General features: G+C 33.7%; 1 protein-coding gene across 11 annotated transcripts; it reads left to right on the top strand.

Moving 5' to 3' along the window:
* The first annotated feature begins 1239 nt into the window (after positions 1-1239).
* LOC123917878 lies at positions 1240-21293 on the top strand. 11 transcript variants are annotated; one of them, XR_006812579.1, is made up of 15 exons: positions 1240-1865; positions 1944-1988; positions 2101-2152; positions 2329-2379; positions 2708-2788; positions 3044-3947; positions 4258-4413; positions 5035-5082; positions 5174-5217; positions 5318-5342; positions 5435-5542; positions 6284-6355; positions 6439-6534; positions 6613-6679; positions 6792-6802. XR_006812579.1 is itself a non-coding variant. In XM_045969758.1 (4 exons), the coding sequence occupies exons 1-4, from the start codon at positions 5525-5527 to the stop codon at positions 21150-21152; spliced, it is 363 nt and encodes a 120-aa protein (XP_045825714.1). In that variant the 5' UTR covers positions 5368-5524; the 3' UTR covers positions 21153-21293. The 11 variants fall into 11 exon arrangements, 1 of the variants encoding a protein (XP_045825714.1); XR_006812580.1 differs by lacking the exon at positions 5435-5542 and having other exon boundaries at positions 1247-1865; positions 2101-2148; positions 3044-3116; positions 3846-3947; XR_006812575.1 differs by having other exon boundaries at positions 1243-1865; positions 2101-2148; positions 3044-3116; positions 3846-3947; positions 5318-6355.
* Positions 21294-21948: the final 655 nt, after the last annotated feature.

Genomic DNA, 21948 nt, shown 5'->3' with positions numbered 1-21948 from the left:
TTCATTAGTATTATCACCTTTGAGTTATTATCATAATGAGGCCAATATAATAGTGCAATCACCTTTGGGCAGAATACACAAACTAAGGTTAATGCCTCAGTCAAAACCTCAGATGAGTTAATCAATGAGTATACACTGAACTTTGAAATTTGTCACCTTTAGGCAGGCAAATTCATCCGATCAATACTTCCTCCAATAACTTCATCTTAAATTAATTTTTAATTATAACATATAATCATCACCTTTGGGCAGAAAATCACATGTCACAATTAAAAACATTCCTCAAGCTACAAAGAAAATTCCATCAATCAATATAAGCGGTCTCACTTTGATGGTAACGACCTATACCAACGCACAAAATCTCTTGCATAGGAATCAATAATTAAAAGTTTTCACATACAATTATATGTCTTTAGTTGGGGAGAGAAATCATTACTATGGAACAGTCAACTCATAAGATATAATTACTATGAAACAGTCAACTCAATATAATAAATAAATGATTTATGCAGCGGAATAATATGAGACTTCATTTGAAATATTATAGAGGATATAAAGCAAATAGTCCCAAACTTTTATAAATAACATAGGACTCCTCAATATAAGTCTCTATAAACATTTATAAATAGTTGACATGTAGAACTCTCCCACTTGATAGAGAATTATAGTTGAATTACCAATCCAAAAGTGTTAAAATATTTAAATAAATATTCAACTATTTTCTCTATCACACAATGGACATGTCAAACAATATCACACTAAATTTATATTTTTCCAGAATAGAACTCTCAAAATATTAAACTTGAAATACTCTCACTCAATAGAGTAAAATTTAAAAAATTGGAGTATATAACATGAAATCAATTAATCATTAAATAGAGAGTTTCTAATTTAGAATATTCTGGAAAAACAACAAAACTTTAGTATATAATTGCACATTTATTATTTCAAAAGGAGTAGATATATAATATTGAAAATAAATTTCTCCTTATATGCAATTATATATAATAAGTCACAAAAGGATAAATAATCGCACTACTAACCTCCAAAAGTGTGACTTTCATCCTGGCAAATAGAGTCAAGAAGCTTTGGTTGATGACTTTACAATTATCATAAGATCTTTGAAAGTGTAATCTCAAACCGTTCACAAATCTATTACAATATAAGAAAGTTCATTACTATGGAAAAATCAGTTTTGCCCTTTCTTCAGAAATTGCCAAGTGTCCATTTCAAGGGCAAATGCAGTCCAAAAATTAAGTAATGGAACCAGATGAAGGGCTAACCGAGCCAAATGGCTGGCTAACTAAGCCAAATTCAGATTTTGTGAGACAAAATTGAACTTTATTTCAAGCCATGGTTGCATTTGAAGTGGATCAATTGGTTTTGAAGTGTTTACTTTATGTCACATCAATAACTTTTCCTTTGAAAAAATCAAAACTGACAAAACTGTATTACTTAGTTTTCTTACTTCCCTCTCCATTCATATTTTCTTCACATCGCCCAAGAACAAATTCATCTTTCTCTCCGGAAATCTTCATCATTGTTTGGTACCAAGAAGCCCAAGCAGAAGAAAAAACAAAATTGCTGGCAGAAGAGCAGTGTAACGTCACTTTCATCACCAACAAAAAATCTGACTGTTATCGTTTTAAATTCAAAGCTCTAGAGAAAAAGCAGTCAAAGCTCTACCACTTTCAAATTCAAATTTCAAACTCTCTTCCTCCTCTCTCTCTCTCTCTAAACCCCAAAGCTTTTGAGACTCTGATCCGAGATCGAACACGATGGATGAAGAGTATGATGTCATCGTTTTAGGTACTGGTCTTAAGGAATGCATTCTCAGTGGTCTTCTCTCCGTCGATGGCCTCAAAGTAAGTTGTCTTCCATTTTTCGATTATCATTCTGTTATTACTGTTATCGGTCGTGTTTGATTCGTTTTTGCTGCTTAGGTTCTTCACATGGATATTGAAAACTGAGCTCCTCCCTCCCTCAAGGTATGTTCATTTATTTCTGCGTTTTTGAAATCCCTAATTTTCTTATATCTAATTTATAATCCCTACTTTTCTAATCCCTCTTTTTATTTTGTTTCTCTCATTCTTTTATCAGGAGGTAAACTTTTCATTCCTGAAACCTGAATCATGTTCTCCCATAAGTGTAGGTATCATTTTTTCTTTTCTGGATCTATTTTCTTTGTTTTCTGTTTGTATTTAAACGATTCATGAACTTTAATTGATTGTATTTGAGTAGTATTCAGTTGATGTTTGGGATTTGAGTAGTTATGTATTTTCATTTCAGAATTCAATTTTTTAAATTAGGGTTTGTTTTGATTATCAGAAAATGGACTAAAGTGTTTCAGAATTCAATTATCAGAATTTGAGGAAAAAGGTATGTCTTTCTTCTTTCAAATCCCTAATTCTTCAATAGTGTTTATTATATCTGATTTTATAATCCTCTTCCTTTTTCTTTTTTTTTCTGTTTTTGAAAATATTGTTGCTCAGTTGTCATATTTATTAGGATTTGTTTCTATCTTTTAGTTAATAATCCCTACTTTTTAGTAATTATTAGTGGGATTTAGATGGTGAAATATAAGGGACTACATGAATGTCACAACACTGTTTAGTTATCACTTCAATATGATTGATTTGTTTTTGTTAAATTTTAGATTTTTTTTTTTTAAGATTTGTATCAATTTTAATTTGTTTTATTTCTTCAGGCTCACAAACCCAATGACAACAAAGATCGATGAAGCAGAGCACACGGCCCAGCGACGACAAATGTTATTGTCTGATTTTTGGTATATTCTTTCTTTTTCAAAATAACTAATGTTTAATAAGCATCTATTTTGTTTCATTTGTATTTCTAACCCCTAATTTTGTATTTCTTTGTTTTCATTTTGTTTTAGAATTAGAGTTTGATAACTACTATATGTTTTTCTTATTTTGTTTTGTTATTTACATGAAGCTTATTTTAGAGGTGGTCTGCTGGGTTCTTATATTGGTGTGTTTCATTCTTACTGGTCCTAAATTTGTTAGTTGAATTCTTTTCTCAGGAACCTTGGCAGCTGCATTGGTGGAAATTTGCTCGAGATCCTAATTTTGAGGGATTGCATGCATCTCAAAGAAGTAAGGTTATAGACTAAGGCTTATAATACATTTCTGGTTCCTTATTTATTTTGAAACTTCTGCCTCTGAAATGCTTCTAATTCATGTGCAGATGGAAGTTTCTAATGCTTTCACTTTGTTCATTATTTCTAATTCATCTTCACAAAAAGACTCATTTTAGTGAACATGTCTACTCTGCCAAATTGCAGGCATGAACAAGTTCAAATTTCTAAATTCCTCCAAAAATTTCAAAAACAAAAGTAGCAATAGCAGCTCTAAAGTACAAAGATTCTCTCACACCTCTCTCTCCTCTTCCCCATATACTCATTCCTTTCAATTAATATCCAAGATTCACTAACACTTCTTTTTCACCGTATTGTTCAAATTTTCTTTGTATGGATTTGACATGTATAAGCATCAAGATACTTTTGATAGGGTAAATTAATGTGTGCATTTTTTTTTTTTTAGTTTTCTAAAATTTCTCAAATATTAATTGAAAATTTGGTTTGGATTATGGTGTTGTTTGATTCTGGTGTTATGAAGCACACTGCATTTAGTAGTTCTCTCCTTCTCCTACTCACCATTACATGTCTATGTGTATGATTTGACTTTGCACTTGGATAATTGAATTGAAAACTTTACCTGACTACTACTTCTTTATTCTTAGTTATATTTTGATTCAACAATATGATTAAGGTCATTTATATTTGTTTTCTAATTATGTGGTGTTGCTTTTGCTTATGAAAACAGGATGTTTATAAGAAGCCAAACTATGTCCAAATATTTGTAAAGTCACAATTATTGGAATGCGCATTTGCTTAAAGGAGAAAAGAGAACAAGTTTGTTTGAATGGTAAGAAACTTTTTTTTCCTTGCTCATGTATTTTCTGTGTGTATGTGGTTTCACGTTTTCTTTTTTACTTTATATGTCTTCAAGCTATTTCTCATTGTAATAGTTTCCAATATAACAAATCAAGTTGTTGATGTGTTGGACTTCTTTTTCTCTTATTCCAAATTTTAGAAATAGAATTTGATTTCGTTTGATTATGTGTTGTATTATACTTGTGGTTTTTATCTAGAAAGGCAGTTCGAGTTCGTTTATATGAGATGCCTTTTTATTTACTTACTTTTTGTCATTTTATTGAATATGTTCTTTGGTGCAGGGTCTAATATGACATTGTGTGACAGGCTTGAGTTGAAATGAGACTTTGCTATTTTTCAATTGGGATCTTCTTTCCTGCTAGACAGGGGTTTTTATGTTGTTATTCTTCTCTACATACATGTTTAGGGCTGAAAATATGCTTTTGAGTGTTCATTTGGTAAGCTTCTTTCCAATTTAATAGGATTCTTATTTTTTTAGTAATATTTTGTGGATCTGCTTTAGTCTTTATTTAATATAGTTAGCTAAATTATGATCGATTCATGCTAATCAATCAGTATGTAAAAAATCACTTTTGCATTTTTGTACAACAGTGCCTAACAACAGTTGTTATAGAAGGGGCAACTTTAACTTTGTTTATGCCTGAATAATACAGTAGAGATTCTTGGCTAAGAGTACATGTTTTGTGAGTTTCTTATTGACTAATTTCATTACAATGCTTAAAGCTATGGATTGTTAATCCGTTTTTATCATTATTTGATTTATACACTTTAGTACCCAAGCATATTTTTTCTAATGATTTATCTTAATCTCACCATCCATCCAACTACCCTCTTATTCTATAAATTCCTTCTGTTTTAATGTTAATGCTTCAGTGTTGTTTATATATTGTTAATGTTTTGATCACTTTGTACTTTAATGGTTGATGCTTAAACTCTTTGATAATTTAGGTGGCATCACTATAGAGTTTGTCTACATTTTTAATTTTTTTTTTTGTTATGAAAATTAATGGATTAATTATATATAATGCATTTGATACATGAAATTATTGTTTGTTCAGATTTACAAATCCAGCAACGACAAAGATCGATGAAGATTTGGAATTAAGGTATTGTTTTTCTTGGCTTTGGATTTCATGGGTTTCACACCATTGTTCTGTTTAATGAGTTCTGTGTTTTCTTTGGTCAATTGACATGCAGGTATCCTCATAAAGGAATGTTCAAAGAGCTTCCCAAAAAGCAAGGTATTTGAAACCCATGAAGATATAATTGAAATCCCTTCCTTATTTCATGATTTCATTTCATATTCTGATTTCTTTTTTGTGAATTTTATTGTTTGTTTAGGTTCACAAAATTACGGTTTGATTGTGTAAGTTTTCTAAACTTTATTTGATTGTATTTGAGTAGTATTTAGTTCATGTTTGGGATTTGAGTAAGTTTTCGTTTTGATTTTCGTTTCAGAATTAAATTTTATCAGAAAACTTGGGTTTGTTTTGATTATCAAAAAATGGAATATAGTGTTTCAGAAATCAATTATTAATATAGTTGTTCATGAATTTGAAGAAAAAGGTATGTCTTTTTTTATTTGAATTCTCTATTTTTCTTCAATTGTGTTTCTTATATCTGATTTTATAATCATCTCTCTCTCTATTTTTTTTTTTTTGAAATTATTGTTGCTTAGTTGTCATATTTATTAGGATTTGTTTCTATGTGTTTTAGTTAATAATAATCGCTACCTTTTAGGAGTTGTTAGTGGGATTTAGATGATTTTCTCAAATACAATATGACTGATTTGTTTTTGTTAAATTTTAGATTTTCTTTTTTTTTAGATTTGTATCAATTTTTTTTTTTTTGTTTTGTTTTTGATTTGTTTTATTTGTTATTCCAAAGCAGCGCCAGCATGGTTTCCTTCTTTTATTTTCCTTCCCACACGTTGTTGCTTTCTTTCTCTATCTTCGCACCATTCCATTTTGGTGAAAAACCAAAAGCTGCTTTGCAATCCTATTCTACGAGCTTTGACCAAAACTTTCAAATTTCACAAGCTTTGGCAGAAAAGATGTAGCGTCACTTTCATCTGTCTCTCTCAAAGCAAAATATTGCAGCACTACTCTGTTGTTTTTTGTTTTGTTGACTGATTTCAAAATTCAATTTCTCCCTCTAACTCACTTTCTTATTCATCTCACTCCATTTTTTCCTGATTCCTTCTCTCCAAAGATTGCAAATTGTTTCTCCATATGTTATTTCTCAATTGTTTGTTCAGATTATTTTTGGTATATTCATGAAGATATTGTTCTTCAAACTTGCAAACAGAGTGAATCTCGCAAGCCTCTTGCATTTGCTCCTAAAGTCATTCCAAGTGCAGACTCCGTGACTGAAGTTTTGGTTAGAAGATAAATCGAATTTATTATTTTGCTGTTGGTGATTCTAAGAATTTTTTTAGTGTATTAATTATTATCTTCTTACAGATTGACCCAAACAAAACTCCAACTTCAGCACGCCATAAAAGAGGGTGCAACTGCAAGAAATCAAGCTGCCTAAAGAAATATTGTGAATGCTATCAGGTACTGATTCTTATTATATGATGTATACCTCCACTTTCAGTTATAATATGAATTACTTACGGTAGTTTTCTTTTAAAGGGTGGTGTTGGTTGCTCCATTAGCTGCAGATGTGAAGGGTGCAAGAATGCATTCAGCAGAAAGGATGGTAAGCTTTCCCTTACATTGCTCACTATGGCAGCAAGGAGTTTCCAATCAGGAACTTTAGCTTTCAATTTGACTTATGCGTCTTTTAATCCCTTTTATCAACTTTTGTTCAGGGTTTGCTTCTGTAACGACCCGTTTTTCGTATTCGTATATTTTATTAAATATATTTTATTTATTAATTGGCTTTTATTATTTTAGTGAGCGGCGAATAATTATTTAGCCGAACGTAAGTTATTAGACGCGAGAACCTTGGTTTTGGGCTTATGGGCGTGAGAGGTAATGGGCCTAAGCCAAATGGGCTTGGTTCATGACCATGGGAAAGAGTATAAGTAGCAAGTCCAACTTATGAATAGTTTCATAACTTCATATCTTTGAGTTTTGAGTGAGTAGAGCAAGAGCAAAACCATAAGAGCTAGGGTTTGATCAAGAGAGAAAGCTTGAGCAAGAGAAGGATTGGATCATCATCTTTGCTTAAGGTAAGAGATTAGAATTCATGATTCTTGAGTGACAAGGAGGGGGGAGATTGTCTATGTCTCCGTTCCCGAACTCTCCCACTCAATTTCTTTTAGACTTTTGATAAGCTTTTGTATGTGAGTATGATGTTCTTCATCATCACTTTGTATGTGTTAATCACTAGCTTGATTCCATGATGAATATGTATGTGTTTGGATCATTTTTGGAAAGTTTATGAAAGTTACTTAAAACTCAAGTAATTGGCTTGATTTTGATTGTTAGAGGTATTTGGATGTTTGGAAGGGATGATTAATGTTCCTTGATACCATATATGTTTGGAATGGCTGTTTATATGAATTTATAACATGTTTAGATGAATTTTTGAGTTGATTTGGTGTTAAACCGCCTTAGATAACTCAAGAACAGATTTTCTTTCTGGTGTTGTTCGCTTAGCGAATAGGAGTTCGCTGCAGCGAATAAGTTCGCTACGAGTTCGCTACCTGTTCGCCATGCACCTGTGATCCTCTGATGTAGTTCGCTACAGCGAACTGAGATTCGCTTAGCGAATGAGTTCGCTACCTGTTCGCTTTGGATTCGCTTAGCGAACAGTGCTGAACCAGCAATGCTTGTTGATGATTGTAAGTGTGATTTGGCACTTGTAACATGGTTTAAGAGTATCCTTACATGATTTATTGATACATGTTGATACTGTTAATGCTTATTGTTAATCGTTAAATGATTGATAACGTGTATGCAATAAGTTGTAGCTTAATGTGAGCAATGTATATGTTTTAGCATTAATTTGCAATGATAAGAGAATGATGTATGTTTTATGACATAAGTGTAAATGAAACCTTGTGTGTATAAAAACGAGTATGCAGATAATTATCATGTGAATAATTATGAATTGAGTGATAGGATATTGTGTTATCCTAATGTGTTAGATGTTGGGATTGTGTTTCCGCATCAGTGAATGATTAGCTTCGAGCTAGATAGCGTCATGTATTTGATGTGTTTAAAAGTAATCATGCATTCATGATTGTATGTGAACATTGGAAACTTGGGTTCCAATAACGAAAATGGACTATGTGTCCATAATGAAGCCGAGGATCGGATTAGATGAAATCCATGAGTCCAGAGCTGCTATCCAACAGGATATAAAACTGTTTTGGCTTATCCAAGGGAGATAAGATGGTTCGGTAAGTTCCGACATATCCAGCATGATACAAAACTGTTCTTGGTCCACCGTTGGTGAGACATTTTGGTACCACATGCATTTAGTTATGTCTAGGGATGGCATGACAGTGAGTTAATTGGCATTAGATACCTTAGGGTAAATGCGCATATATTTGATAAATGGTAAGTGACATTATCTGGTTGCATTGTGTTGAACCTTATTAATTGATAATTGTTTAGTGTGATGTTTTGGCGTGAGTTAGAATATGTTTGATGTAGTTCGAAAGTGCAAGACCTTTCTTATGCTCGTATGATATGCGATTATGTTTTCTAACTCTCTGCTTTGTGTTATTTGCTGGACCTTTGGGGGTTCAGATATTCAGGGTGAGGATTGTGCCGACGTTTAGACTGCTGTTCTAGCGTGGTGTTGAAGTACTTTTTGGTGAGGAGACTTAGCATAGATTACTCCTCTTAGTTCTAGCTTTTGACTAGAGTTTGTAAATAGTAAATGCTCTGGTAATGTAACATCGAGTCGGGGTTACGCTTGGATTTCATCGTATATCGGTGTTACCTTTTGATATGCTAGTTCTTGTTTAAGTGACATCCTTAGGGATGAATATGGCTTATGTATATATATATGTATATATATGCATGCTTGGTTTGATTGGAATCCGCTGTTGCTTTTCATGTTAAATTTCATGATGCTCTGTGTGTATGCTTGTGTTTTTAATTACCGCGTGGCACTCTGCCTTTACACTTGTTGAAAAGTTTTTAAAATTACGTTTTTAAGGGTAGTATGGGTTAGGGTGTTACAATAGTGGTATCAGAGCAGGTCGGTTCGTGTGAACCAATTAGGACTTTTCTTTTCCCCGTATGAGCATGTGTAGGGAACACTGTTAGTACTTTCTAACGTCTAGTTGTGATTCGTTCAGGAATCATGGCTGCTGCGAGGACGAATGCTCAGATTGCGGAGGCTTTGGCCGCACTCACCAACATTGTGGTTAGAGATCATCAACCTGGAAGAGAGGTAGAGATGAGGTTGGAAAGGTTCATGAAGCAGAAACCGCCAACATTTATCGGAGGTTACAACCCGGATGGAGCTCACAAGTGGCTGGAGGAACTTGAGATAATATTTGAAGCAATGAATTGTTCCGAGGAAGGGAAGACAACCCTTGGAACATATGTGTTGCGCGAGGAAGCGAATGTGTGGTGGAAGAATGCTAAGTTGAGGCTAGGACCCGGTGGTATGGCTATACCATGGGCAATGTTTAAAAGGGAATTTTTGGTTAAGTATTTTCCTGTGGATGTGAAGAATAAGAAGGTGGTGGAATTCATGGAGTTGAAACAGGGAAATATGACGGTAGCTGACTATGCCGTCAAGTTTGAAACTTTGTGTGCGTTTAGCCCGCATTACAACACTATGGAAGCGGAGAACGACAAGTGTGTGAAGTTTGAAAGTGGTCTACGTCCAGACATTAAGCATATGATTGGATTTTCGCAGATAAGGGATTTTGCGACCCTTGTGAACAAGAGTAGGATTTGTGATGAAGATGGTAGGGCTAAGGTGAACTACTACAAGGCTGCGAATGACCGGAAAGGGAAAGGACAAGAGCGCGGGAAACCTTATGATAACCGCGGTAGGGGTAATACAAGTGGTGGTAAGAAGCCGGTGAATGGAAGTTGTTATAACTGTGGAGAACGGGGTCATATGTCTTATGATTGCCCGAAGAAAGGAGATAGGTGTAAGAATTGTGGAAAGCTGGGCCACAAGACCGAAGTTTGTAGAGGAAAAGTGGTGTGTTTCAACTGTGGTGAAGAAGGCCACAAGAGTCCGACTTGTAAGAAGCCCAAGAAGGTGATGGGCAAGGTGTTTGCTTTAAGTGGAGAGGATGCTAGCCTTGAGGACAATCTCATTAGAGGTACGTGTTTCATCTATGACACTCCTTTAATTGCGATTATAGATACGGGAGCGACGCATTCTTTTATTTCTTTGGATTGTGCGAAGCGTCTTAGTATTCCTTTAACGGATATGATGGGTAGGATGGAAATAGAAACTCCTGCTAATGGTTCAGTGATTACCCGACAAGTATGTCGTAACTGCCCCGTAACCATTTTTGATAGGCACTTTGGTATGGATTTAGTGTGTATTCCACTTAGTGGTATGGATGTGATTTTTGGTATGAATTGGTTAATCTTTAATCGAATTCATATCAACTGTCGTGAGAAGGCCGTTGTTTTTCCGAAGCCGGAGGAGAACTTGCATTTGATGAGCGGGAAGGAAGTATCGGAAGCGTTGAAAGAACATGCCGAGATGTTCATGATGTTTGCATCATTGAAACTCGAAGGAGGAGTTAAGATAGAAGAGTTACCGATCGTTTGTGAATTCCCAGATGTGTTTCCGGATGATATATCTGACGTGCCTCCAAAGCGAGAGGTAGAGTTTTCTATCGACCTAGTACCTGGAACTAGTCCGATATCGATGGCGCCGTATCGAATGTCAGCATCAGAGTTGAATGAGTTGAAGAAGCAACTTGAAGAGCTGCTTGAGAAGAGGTTTGTTCGACCGAGTGTTTCGCCATGGGGAGCGCCGGTGTTGCTTGTGAAGAAGAAAGATGGAAGCATGAGATTATGTATAGACTATCGTCAGTTGAACAAAGTGACGATCAAGAATAAATATCCACTTCCGAGGATAGATGATTTGATGGATCAACTAGTTGGAGCTTGTGTGTTTAGTAAGATCGATTTGAGATCTGGATACCATCAGATTAGAGTGAAGACGGAAGACATACCTAAGACTGCATTTAGGACGAGGTATGGGCACTACGAGTATTCAGTTATGCCGTTTGGTGTGACCAATGCACCTGGAGTTTTCATGGAGTATATGAACCGAATTTTCCATTCATTTTTGGATAGATTCGTGGTGGTGTTCATCGACGACATTTTGATTTACTCAAAATCCGAGGAAGAGCACGAGGAGCACTTGAGGATTGTTTTGCAAGTCTTGAAGGAGAAGAAGTTGTATGCCAAGTTGTCGAAGTGTGAATTTTGGATGAAAGAGGTGAGTTTCCTAGGGCATATAATTTCAAGTGGAGGAATCGCGGTAGATCCTGCGAAGGTTGACGCTGTGTCACAGTGGGGAACGCCGGAATCTGTTTCAGAGATTAGAAGTTTTCTTGGTTTGGCCGGTTATTATAGAAGATTCATCGAAGGTTTTTCGAAGTTGGCTTTGCCGTTAACCAAGTTGACGAGGAAAGATCAAGCGTTTGTTTGGGATGGTATTTGTGAGAAGAGTTTCCAAGAGCTCAAGAGAAGATTGACTACTGCACCCGTGTTGATTTTACCTGATGCCAAAGAGTCGTTCATCGTGTATTGCGATGCTTCGAAGTTAGGACTTGGTGGAGTGCTTATGCAAGGGGGTAATGTGGTAGCATATGCTTCAAGGCAACTGAAGGTTCACGAGAGGAACTATCCGACGCATGATTTAGAGTTAGCCGCAGTGGTGTTTACTTTGAAAGTGTGGAGACACTACTTGTATGGATCGAGGTTTGAAGTTTTCAGTGATCACAAGAGTCTGAGATACTTATTCGACCAGAAGGAGTTGAATATGAGGCAACGAAGATGGCTCGAATTCTTAAAGGACTACGATTTTGAATTGAGTTATCACCCTGGAAAAGCCAATGTGGTGGCCGATGCATTAAGTAGGAAGACTTTGCATATGTCATCATTGATGGTGAAAGAGTTAGAGTTGATTGAAGAATTCCGAGACTTGAGTCTTGTGTGCGAGGTTACTTCTACAAGTGTGAAGCTAGGAATGTTAAAGTTGACGAATCCTTTTATTGAAGATATTAAAGAACGTCAGAAATCGGATAAGAAATTGATGGAGAAGATGGTACTCATCAATGAAGGTAAGGAGACCAATATCAAGATTGACGAAAGTGGAGTCATGAGATTTCACGGAAGAGTTTGTGTACCGGATGTACCCGAATTAAAAAGAATGATCATGGAAGAAGGTCACAGAAGTGGTTTGAGTATACATCCTGGAGTAACCAAGATGTATCAGGATTTGAGGAAATTATTTTGGTGGCCGGGAATGAAGAGGCAAATTTCTGAATTTGTTTATTCATGCTTAACTTGTCAGAAATCGAAGATTGAACATCAGAAGCCGTTTGGTTTGTTGCAACCAATGTTTATACCCGAATGGAAATGGGATAGCATTGCAATGGATTTTGTGGGAGGTTTACCGAAGACCAAGAAAAGTAACGAGGTGATTTGGGTAGTGGTAGATCGTTTGACGAAGTGTGCTCACTTCATTGCTATCAGGAAAGGTACTTTGGTGCCTAAGTTGGCCGAGATTTATGTGGAGCAGATTGTGAAGCTACATGGTATTCCAACAAGTATTATTTCGGATAGAGATCCGAGATTTACTTCTAGATTTTGGGAAAGCTTGCAAGAAGCTTTAGGAACGAAGTTGAGGTTGAGTTCAGCGTATCATCCTCAGACAGATGGTCAGTCGGAGAGGACGATACAATCCTTAGAGGATTTGTTGAGAGCTTGTGTTTTGGAGCAAAACGTGAATTGGGATTCTTGTTTGCCGTTGGTAGAGTTCACATACAACAACAGTTACCATTCTAGTATCGGAATGGCACCGTTTGAGGCTTTGTATGGGAGAAGGTGTAGGACACCTCTGTGTTGGTATGAAACAGGTGAAGGTGCAATTCTTGGACCAGAGATTGTACAAGAAACAACAGAGAAGATTCGGATGATTCGTGAGAAGATGAAAGCGTCTCAGGATCGACAGAAGAGTTATCATGATAAGAGGAGGAAGGACATTGAATTCCAAGAAGGGGATCATGTATTCCTACGAGTTAAATCGACTACTGGAGTAGGACGTGCGTTGAAGTCAAGGAAGTTGACATCGAGGTTTATTGGACCATTTGAGATTTTGAAACGAGTTGGAAAAGTTGCGTATAGGATTGCATTACCGCCATCATTGGCGAATTTGCACGATGTTTTTCATGTATCACAGTTGCGCAAGTATGTGTCTGACCCGACACACGTGATTGAATCGGACGATGTTCAAGTGAGGGATGACTTGACCATTGAGACTGTCCCCTTGAGGATAGAAGGAAGAGAAGTGAAGAGGTTGAGAAACAAAGAGATTGCATCTGTGAAAGTCGTGTGGGGAGGACCGGCTGGTGAGAATGCGACGTGGGAGTTGGAAAGCAAGATGAGAGATTCTTATCCCGATCTGTTTCTAGGTAATTTCGAGGGCGAAATTCTTTTAAGGGGGGTAGGATTGTAACGACCCGTTTTTCGTATTCGTATATTTTATTAAATATATTTTATTTATTAATTGGCTTTTATTATTTTAGTGAGCGGCGAATAATTATTTAGCCGAACGTAAGTTATTAGACGCGAGAACCTTGGTTTTGGGCTTATGGGCGTGAGAGGTAATGGGCCTAAGCCAAATGGGCTTGGTTCATGACCATGGGAAAGAGTATAAGTAGCAAGTCCAACTTATGAATAGTTTCATAACTTCATATCTTTGAGTTTTGAGTGAGTAGAGCAAGAGCAAAACCATAAGAGCTAGGGTTTGATCAAGAGAGAAAGCTTGAGCAAGAGAAGGATTGGATCATCATCTTTGCTTAAGGTAAGAGATTAGAATTCATGATTCTTGAGTGACAAGGAGGGGGGAGATTGTCTATGTCTCCGTTCCCGAACTCTCCCACTCAATTTCTTTTAGACTTTTGATAAGCTTTTGTATGTGAGTATGATGTTCTTCATCATCACTTTGTATGTGTTAATCACTAGCTTGATTCCATGATGAATATGTATGTGTTTGGATCATTTTTGGAAAGTTTATGAAAGTTACTTAAAACTCAAGTAATTGGCTTGATTTTGATTGTTAGAGGTATTTGGATGTTTGGAAGGGATGATTAATGTTCCTTGATACCATATATGTTTGGAATGGCTGTTTATATGAATTTATAACATGTTTAGATGAATTTTTGAGTTGATTTGGTGTTAAACCGCCTTAGATAACTCAAGAACAGATTTTCTTTCTGGTGTTGTTCGCTTAGCGAATAGGAGTTCGCTGCAGCGAATAAGTTCGCTACGAGTTCGCTACCTGTTTGCCATGCACCTGTGATCCTCTGATGTAGTTCGCTACAGCGAACTGAGATTCGCTTAGCGAATGAGTTCGCTACCTGTTCGCTTTGGATTCGCTTAGCGAACAGTGCTGAACCAGCAATGCTTGTTGATGATTGTAAGTGTGATTTGGCACTTGTAACATGGTTTAAGAGTATCCTTACATGATTTATTGATACATGTTGATACTGTTAATGCTTATTGTTAATCGTTAAATGATTGATAACGTGTATGCAATAAGTTGTAGCTTAATGTGAGCAATGTATATGTTTTAGCATTAATTTGCAATGATAAGAGAATGATGTATGTTTTATGACATAAGTGTAAATGAAACCTTGTGTGTATAAAAACGAGTATGCAGATAATTATCATGTGAATAATTATGAATTGAGTGATAGGATATTGTGTTATCCTAATGTGTTAGATGTTGGGATTGTGTTTCCGCATCAGTGAATGATTAGCTTCGAGCTAGATAGCGTCATGTATTTGATGTGTTTAAAAGTAATCATGCATTCATGATTGTATGTGAACATTGGAAACTTGGGTTCCAATAACGAAAATGGACTATGTGTCCATAATGAAGCCGAGGATCGGATTAGATGAAATCCATGAGTCCAGAGCTGCTATCCAACAGGATATAAAACTGTTTTGGCTTATCCAAGGGAGATAAGATGGTTCGGTAAGTTCCGACATATCCAGCATGATACAAAACTGTTCTTGGTCCACCGTTGGTGAGACATTTTGGTACCACATGCATTTAGTTATGTCTAGGGATGGCATGACAGTGAGTTAATTGGCATTAGATACCTTAGGGTAAATGCGCATATATTTGATAAATGGTAAGTGACATTATCTGGTTGCATTGTGTTGAACCTTATTAATTGATAATTGTTTAGTGTGATGTTTTGGCGTGAGTTAGAATATGTTTGATGTAGTTCGAAAGTGCAAGACCTTTCTTATGCTCGTATGATATGCGATTATGTTTTCTAACTCTCTGCTTTGTGTTATTTGCTGGACCTTTGGGGGTTCAGATATTCAGGGTGAGGATTGTGCCGACGTTTAGACTGCTGTTCTAGCGTGGTGTTGAAGTACTTTTTGGTGAGGAGACTTAGCATAGATTACTCCTCTTAGTTCTAGCTTTTGACTAGAGTTTGTAAATAGTAAATGCTCTGGTAATGTAACATCGAGTCGGGGTTACGCTTGGATTTCATCGTATATCGGTGTTACCTTTTGATATGCTAGTTCTTGTTTAAGTGACATCCTTAGGGATGAATATGGCTTATGTATATATATATGTATATATATGCATGCTTGGTTTGATTGGAATCCGCTGTTGCTTTTCATGTTAAATTTCATGATGCTCTGTGTGTATGCTTGTGTTTTTAATTACCGCGTGGCACTCTGCCTTTACACTTGTTGAAAAGTTTTTAAAATTACGTTTTTAAGGGTAGTATGGGTTAGGGTGTTACAGCTTCAATAGGAATAGAAGGTGAGATAGAAGAAGGAGTGGTTTATTACATTTACATTCATGCTTTCGTAGCCTTTTTGTATAATTTAATTCTTTAAACATTTTATAATATGATGATGATTAGAGTGATATAAACAAATATGTTAGTTTTGCATCACTATACCAAACAACTTTATTTATACTTCTTCCAAAACATGCCTTATTAGTTTATGTGTTACATTCATGCTTTCGTAGCCTTTTTGTATAATTTAATTCTTTAAACATTTTCTAATATGATGATGATTAGAGTGATATAAACAAATATGTTAGTTTTGCATCACTATACCAAACAACTTTATTTATACTTCTTCCAAAACATGCCTTATTAGTTTATGTGTATTTAGCGGTATAGTTATCATATGATTTTCAGTTATTCAAATAATAACCGTTAGTTCTCTTCTCCTTATTTGATTAAAGTGATTTTTGTACCATTAACAGCATAACATGTTTGGTCACTCATTATAAAGGTTTATTGACCCCTTTAATCTTTTTTTAAGGCATTAATCAATTTAATCTTATAACCTACAAATTCATTTATCTCTTGAAGTATTCATGTTGAGTTTATACCAAGCCCTAAAGAATGAAGTATCATGGAATTTTAGTCACAGATTTTTTACGAGCACCGTAATAAGTATCATAAGTATTACTCCGGCTGTAATGATACAGAGTATATGGGAATCAGGCCTTGAAACTTTTTTAAACATGTGATCTACTTCTAATTTTTTTATATATGTTTTGTAGCATAACTAAAGTAGTTAATGATTATGTAAATCTAAACATGTTTCAATGATATAAAAGTTTTCTTTAAAACAAAGTACTTGCACATTGAAATACGTATGTAAATTACACTAAGAAATATGTCATCTTAATTGAGGAGAAGAAAGTAAAAAAATATTATTTTGTCATTAGAAATATGCCTCTAAAGTAATTTTTAACTAAGAAATATTTTTAAGAAATATTTTTTGTCATTTGATTGAATGAGATATTTTTGAGTGGTCATGAGACGAAAAAATTTTATTTGGTCGCACACACAAAATACAACATATAATATAATTTTTTCTACATTCACTTTTTCTTGTGTGTGATCAAATAGAATTTTTTAGTCTCATGACCACACAAGAATATCTACAATTGAATATAGTTATTTGTACTACATACTTCTTTTAAATCTTAAGAGCAACTACATATGAAGTTGTGGAACAATTAGATATTCAAGAGTAAGTGAAATATTAAATAGGGTAGGTTAGTGTAATGTTAAAAAATAGAGGGGGTGAGTGACATTTTAACCTAACTCAAGGAGGTCAATGAAATTTCCTTTTTTATAATTATGCCTATTCAATAGGCTTGAAATCTTTACGCATAGATTTTTTTTACTAATACATTAATTTGATGAATTGGTCTTCAATGAAATTTATTTTAAGTTTTTATCTAATGTATTGTTTTGATGAATTAGTCTTCAATGAAATTTATTTTAGTTTTATATTTTCCAAGAATATTAGAGCATGAATTTCATGTTACAAGTAAATGGAGTAATATTTCTCACTTCTATTTAGTAATTCTAACTTCTATGTATTATCCATTCATTCTAATCTAATTAGATTAATTGCGACTTAAGAATTCCAATTTTAATGATAAAATGGTTCAATATCATCTAATTACATTAATTTTCACTTAGAAATTCTAACTTCATAGTACAACAGAGTAATATAATTTTAGTTTTAGCATCAATAAATTCAAAATTTTATATCTCTAAAAAACGCGCGGGGGGCTCGGCAGGGCTATACGATTTTATCTAGACTTTATTAGACACACGAGAGGCTATACAATTTTGACTTTTGAATCTTATTTTGGGGTTTTTTTATCAGGTGGTTTTTTATTTTCTAACTTCATGTGATATCTCATCTAATTACATTAATTTTCACTTAGAAATTCTAACTTCTTAATACAACGGAGTAATATAATTTAAGTTTTAGCATCGATAAATTCCAAATTTTATATCTATAATAAACATGCAGGGGGTTCGGCAGGGCTATACGATTTTATGTAGCTTTTATTATACACACAAGAGACTGTATAATTTTGACTTTTGAATCTTATTTTGGGTTTTTTTTTATCAGGTGGTTTTTTATTTTCTAACTCCAGGTGATATCTCATCTAATTACATTAATTTTTCACTTAGAAATTCTAACCTCATAATACAACAGAGTAATATAATTTAAGTTTTAGCATCAATAAATTCCAAATTTTATATCTCTAAAAAATACGCGGGGGGCTCGATAGGGCTATATGATTTTATGTAGCTTTTATTATACACACGAGAGGTTGTGTGATTTTGACTTTTGAATCTTATTTTGGGTTTTTTTTATCAGGTGATTTTTTATTTTCTAACTCCAGGTGATATCTCATCTAATTACATTAATTTTCACTAAGAAATTCTAACTTCATAATACAACAGAGTATTATAATTTAAGTTTTAGCATCAATAAATTCCAAATTTTATATCTCTAAAAAACACGCGGATGGCTCGGCAGGGCTGTACGATTTTATGTAGCTTTCATTATACACACGAGAGGCTGTACGATTTTGACTTTTGAAACTTATTTTGGGTTTTTTTTTATTAGGTGATTTTTTATTTTCTAACTCCAGGTGATATCTCATCTAATTACATTAATTTTCACTTAGAAATTCTAACTTCATAATACAACAGAGTAATATAATTTAAGCGTGTGTTTGGTTCTGCGGCGGAGAGAATTGATTTTGGCAGAATTGATTCTGTAAAATTGATTCTAGCCAAAATTGATTTTAAGCTGAAGTGGTTTATGTTTGGATATATTCATGAAAAAGTGAGTTGAACAAAAAATTTGAGTGTAAAAATCAATTCTATAATCAGAAGCTACGATTTCTAGCTTCAAGTAGAATCAATTCTGGAGGCAGAATCAATTCTACTTTTGAGAAACCAAACAAGTCAGAATCAATTCTACACGTCCAGAATCAATTCTGGATGCTCCAGAATTGAAACCAAACATACACTAAGTTTTAGCATCAATAAATTCCAAATTTTATATCTCTAAAAAACACGCGGGGGGCTCGGCAGGGCTATACGATTTTATGTAACCTTTATTATACACACGAGAGGCTGTACGATTTTGACTTTTGAATCTTATTTTGGATTTTTTTTTATCTGGTGTTTTTTTTTTCTACTTTACCTTTTTGTTAATAAGTTCATTGTACTTTCTACATTACTCTACAAATTTATTTTGTTTTGCACAATATGTTTAGGATAATTTCTCAATCCGTCTCCCAAAAACGCGGGAGCTTACCATAACCGTGTTTTCAGTACTTCAGTTATTCGATGACTAAACACCCAAAAATAATGTAGCTTAACATCAAGTACTATAAACATCAATATACTATAACATTGTAGCTTGACACCCAATATTCTATCATATAATCGGTATATTTATCCCATATTTTGTACCGGATGAATTTTATTCTTGAAGAAGATGTTTAGACCGAAAGATTTTTGGAGATACACATTACTGATGGTCATGTAAAATGGGAGAAATATCTTGGTAACAATATAATTTTTTTATAACATTTGTCTAATTGTTATATTTAAAAAAACTTATGTCATTATTTAAGCATAATGACTGCTGAATTAAGTGTATAACTCTTTAGATTATATCACCATGCTTAGAAAATACTTAATTGGAGTGTTTTATGAGTATTTGTAGGTTATAACACTGAGCATATTGTTTACGGAAATTTCACAATACTTTTGAACACCATACATTTTCATATTATGAATATCATAGAATAAGTATATGTCTCCCATATTGTATACCAGATGATTATGATTCAACAAGAAGGCGTTGAACCCGATAGGTCTTGGGAGATGAACATCAGTCAACATCATGCAAATCAGAGAACCGTCTTGGTAAGAATATAGTTTGTTTTTTAATATTCTTGCTATAAGTTTAAATTGCTTATGTTACCTAAAATTGTATTTTAATCTTGCTAACATACAAGCTGGCTCAAGATGTCGTTTCACTTTAGCAGATCCACCTCAAGTCTTGAATGTTGTTGTCATGGATCAACAACAGTAATTGTATTATGTTAAATGAACTTATCATGACTAATGTGTTGTAGTTGATTATGTTATTAAGTTAGATCTTTGATTTAAACAATGCTTTGTATTGTTGTCTAATGTTGTTTTTTGGTTTTCAGTTAAAGTTTTAAATATATAAACAATTATATTTATTGGTTATATTATATTAAAAAAGTTACGTCATTATTCAATCATATCAGCTATAGTCGCAAACAATAGGTGATTTATACTTTCATGCTTTCTATTATTAAATGCTTTAATAAAAACAATAGGTGTATCTGTTATTAGATTGATACTTATCAACAAAAGTGTTTAGTTTGCAATTAACACAGTAGCAAAAGGAACATCTAAGTTAACAATGTCAAGACAGAAAAAAATTCAGCAGCATTTACTTTATAATTATCATACAATCATTATTAATCACCTATGACATAGTACATTACATTTAATTTGTTTTCTTTCTTTTAGACAATTTAACCGTGAAAATTATGGAGAAATTGATCCGGATTACGCTGAATTCCTTAACAAATATGGTGAAGATTATCATGATAGATTGGAAAATTCCAGACATAACAACACAGATGCTGGTGTTCAAAATGCACCTAACACTTACGCAGTCAGTTTTATTCCATTGGGATTTGCAGATCATGAAATTCCCGATGTGCATACCTTTGAATTCACTCTTAACCATTTCAACCATTTCAGCAAAACACAAATTGTAAGTTTTTATCTTTTCATTTCATTTTTCACATATGAAGTTAGTTTTTTTAAATGTCTATGATATTTATTATCTATTATTTATATTGGTTTAATTCTTCAAATTTTGTTTTATAGACTTTGCCCAACGAATTCTCAACATATGTTCGTGATTTAAATTTGCAAACCCTAATTCTTGAAGTACCAGGAACAAACAGTTCAAAGGTACATTTAAGGTATCCAACCAATACTTCTGAAAATGTCCAAATTGTTGGAGGATGGAAAAATTTTTGCTTTGACAATGGAATACAATTCGGTGATAGGCTTCGAATTGAATTCAAACATGTTTATCCAAATGTTGGCAAAGTTTTTAAGGTTACAACCTAATTGGATACATATATGTGAGATCCATATGTAACCTACCTAAATGTTTAATTTTTTGTTTCAAGTTTTCCTTCAAATTGTAATAGACATTGACAAGAAATTGTAATTCAGTTACTTTGATGTTTGATGTTTGATTTTACGTGTTTCATTTCTAATTCAGTTATATTAATGTTAATTTACATATGTGGACTTATGAAAAGTCGAACTGAAAAAAAATGCAGCGTAACGTTACGACCCGTGCGATAGCACGGGTCTATTACTAGTTAATAGTAAAACGTTATATATCATAATAAAAATGACTCTAATAATAAATCAATGCAGGGATAATTCAATTTTTAATTACCTTAATAATTGCTCAAAAGAATAATTTCAATAATAGTTTCCAAGTGAGCATTTGAATAATAACAAGACAATATAGAATTTACAAAATATTTATAAATTCATATAAATAATATTTGGTGTCATTGTTAACAAAGTTGAGCTTAAAATAAATTCCCAATTATAACACTTTAATAAAATGATTCATGTTAGTGTTAAAACTTTAAAAAGGATTTTCTTAAATAACATTTTTGGCTCAAATCTCATATAATTCTCACATTTAATCAACACCAAATATTTAAAGATTTTACTGAATAAATCAGACATCAGAAGAAAAAAAATATAACACCGTGATACTATTACATAAACATTGGAGCACATATGGAAACAACTAATATCAATATGCATACCCAAAATATCTGGTGCATTAGTTTTGGATTTCGGAAAGAAAAAAAAAAAATAAGAATGTCATCATAGAATA

This window comes from Trifolium pratense, linkage group LG3 (genome assembly GCF_020283565.1).
Source record: "Trifolium pratense cultivar HEN17-A07 linkage group LG3, ARS_RC_1.1, whole genome shotgun sequence".
In the NCBI taxonomy this organism is placed as follows: Eukaryota; Viridiplantae; Streptophyta; class Magnoliopsida; order Fabales; family Fabaceae; genus Trifolium; species Trifolium pratense.
Note: the sequence above shows the minus strand (reverse complement) of the source record. Positions and strands in the feature narration are given on the sequence as shown.

Excerpts from the sequence above, each read along its gene's own strand:
- LOC123917878 (XM_045969758.1), top strand. Across the intron at positions 6,356-6,438 it reads ACTCCGTGACTGAAGTTTTG|ATTGACCCAAACAAAACTCC; the intron begins GTTAGAAGATAA and ends ATCTTCTTACAG. Across the intron at positions 6,501-20,941 it reads GGGTGCAACTGCAAGAAATC|AAATTTGCAAACCCTAATTC; the intron begins AAGCTGCCTAAA and ends TGTTCGTGATTT.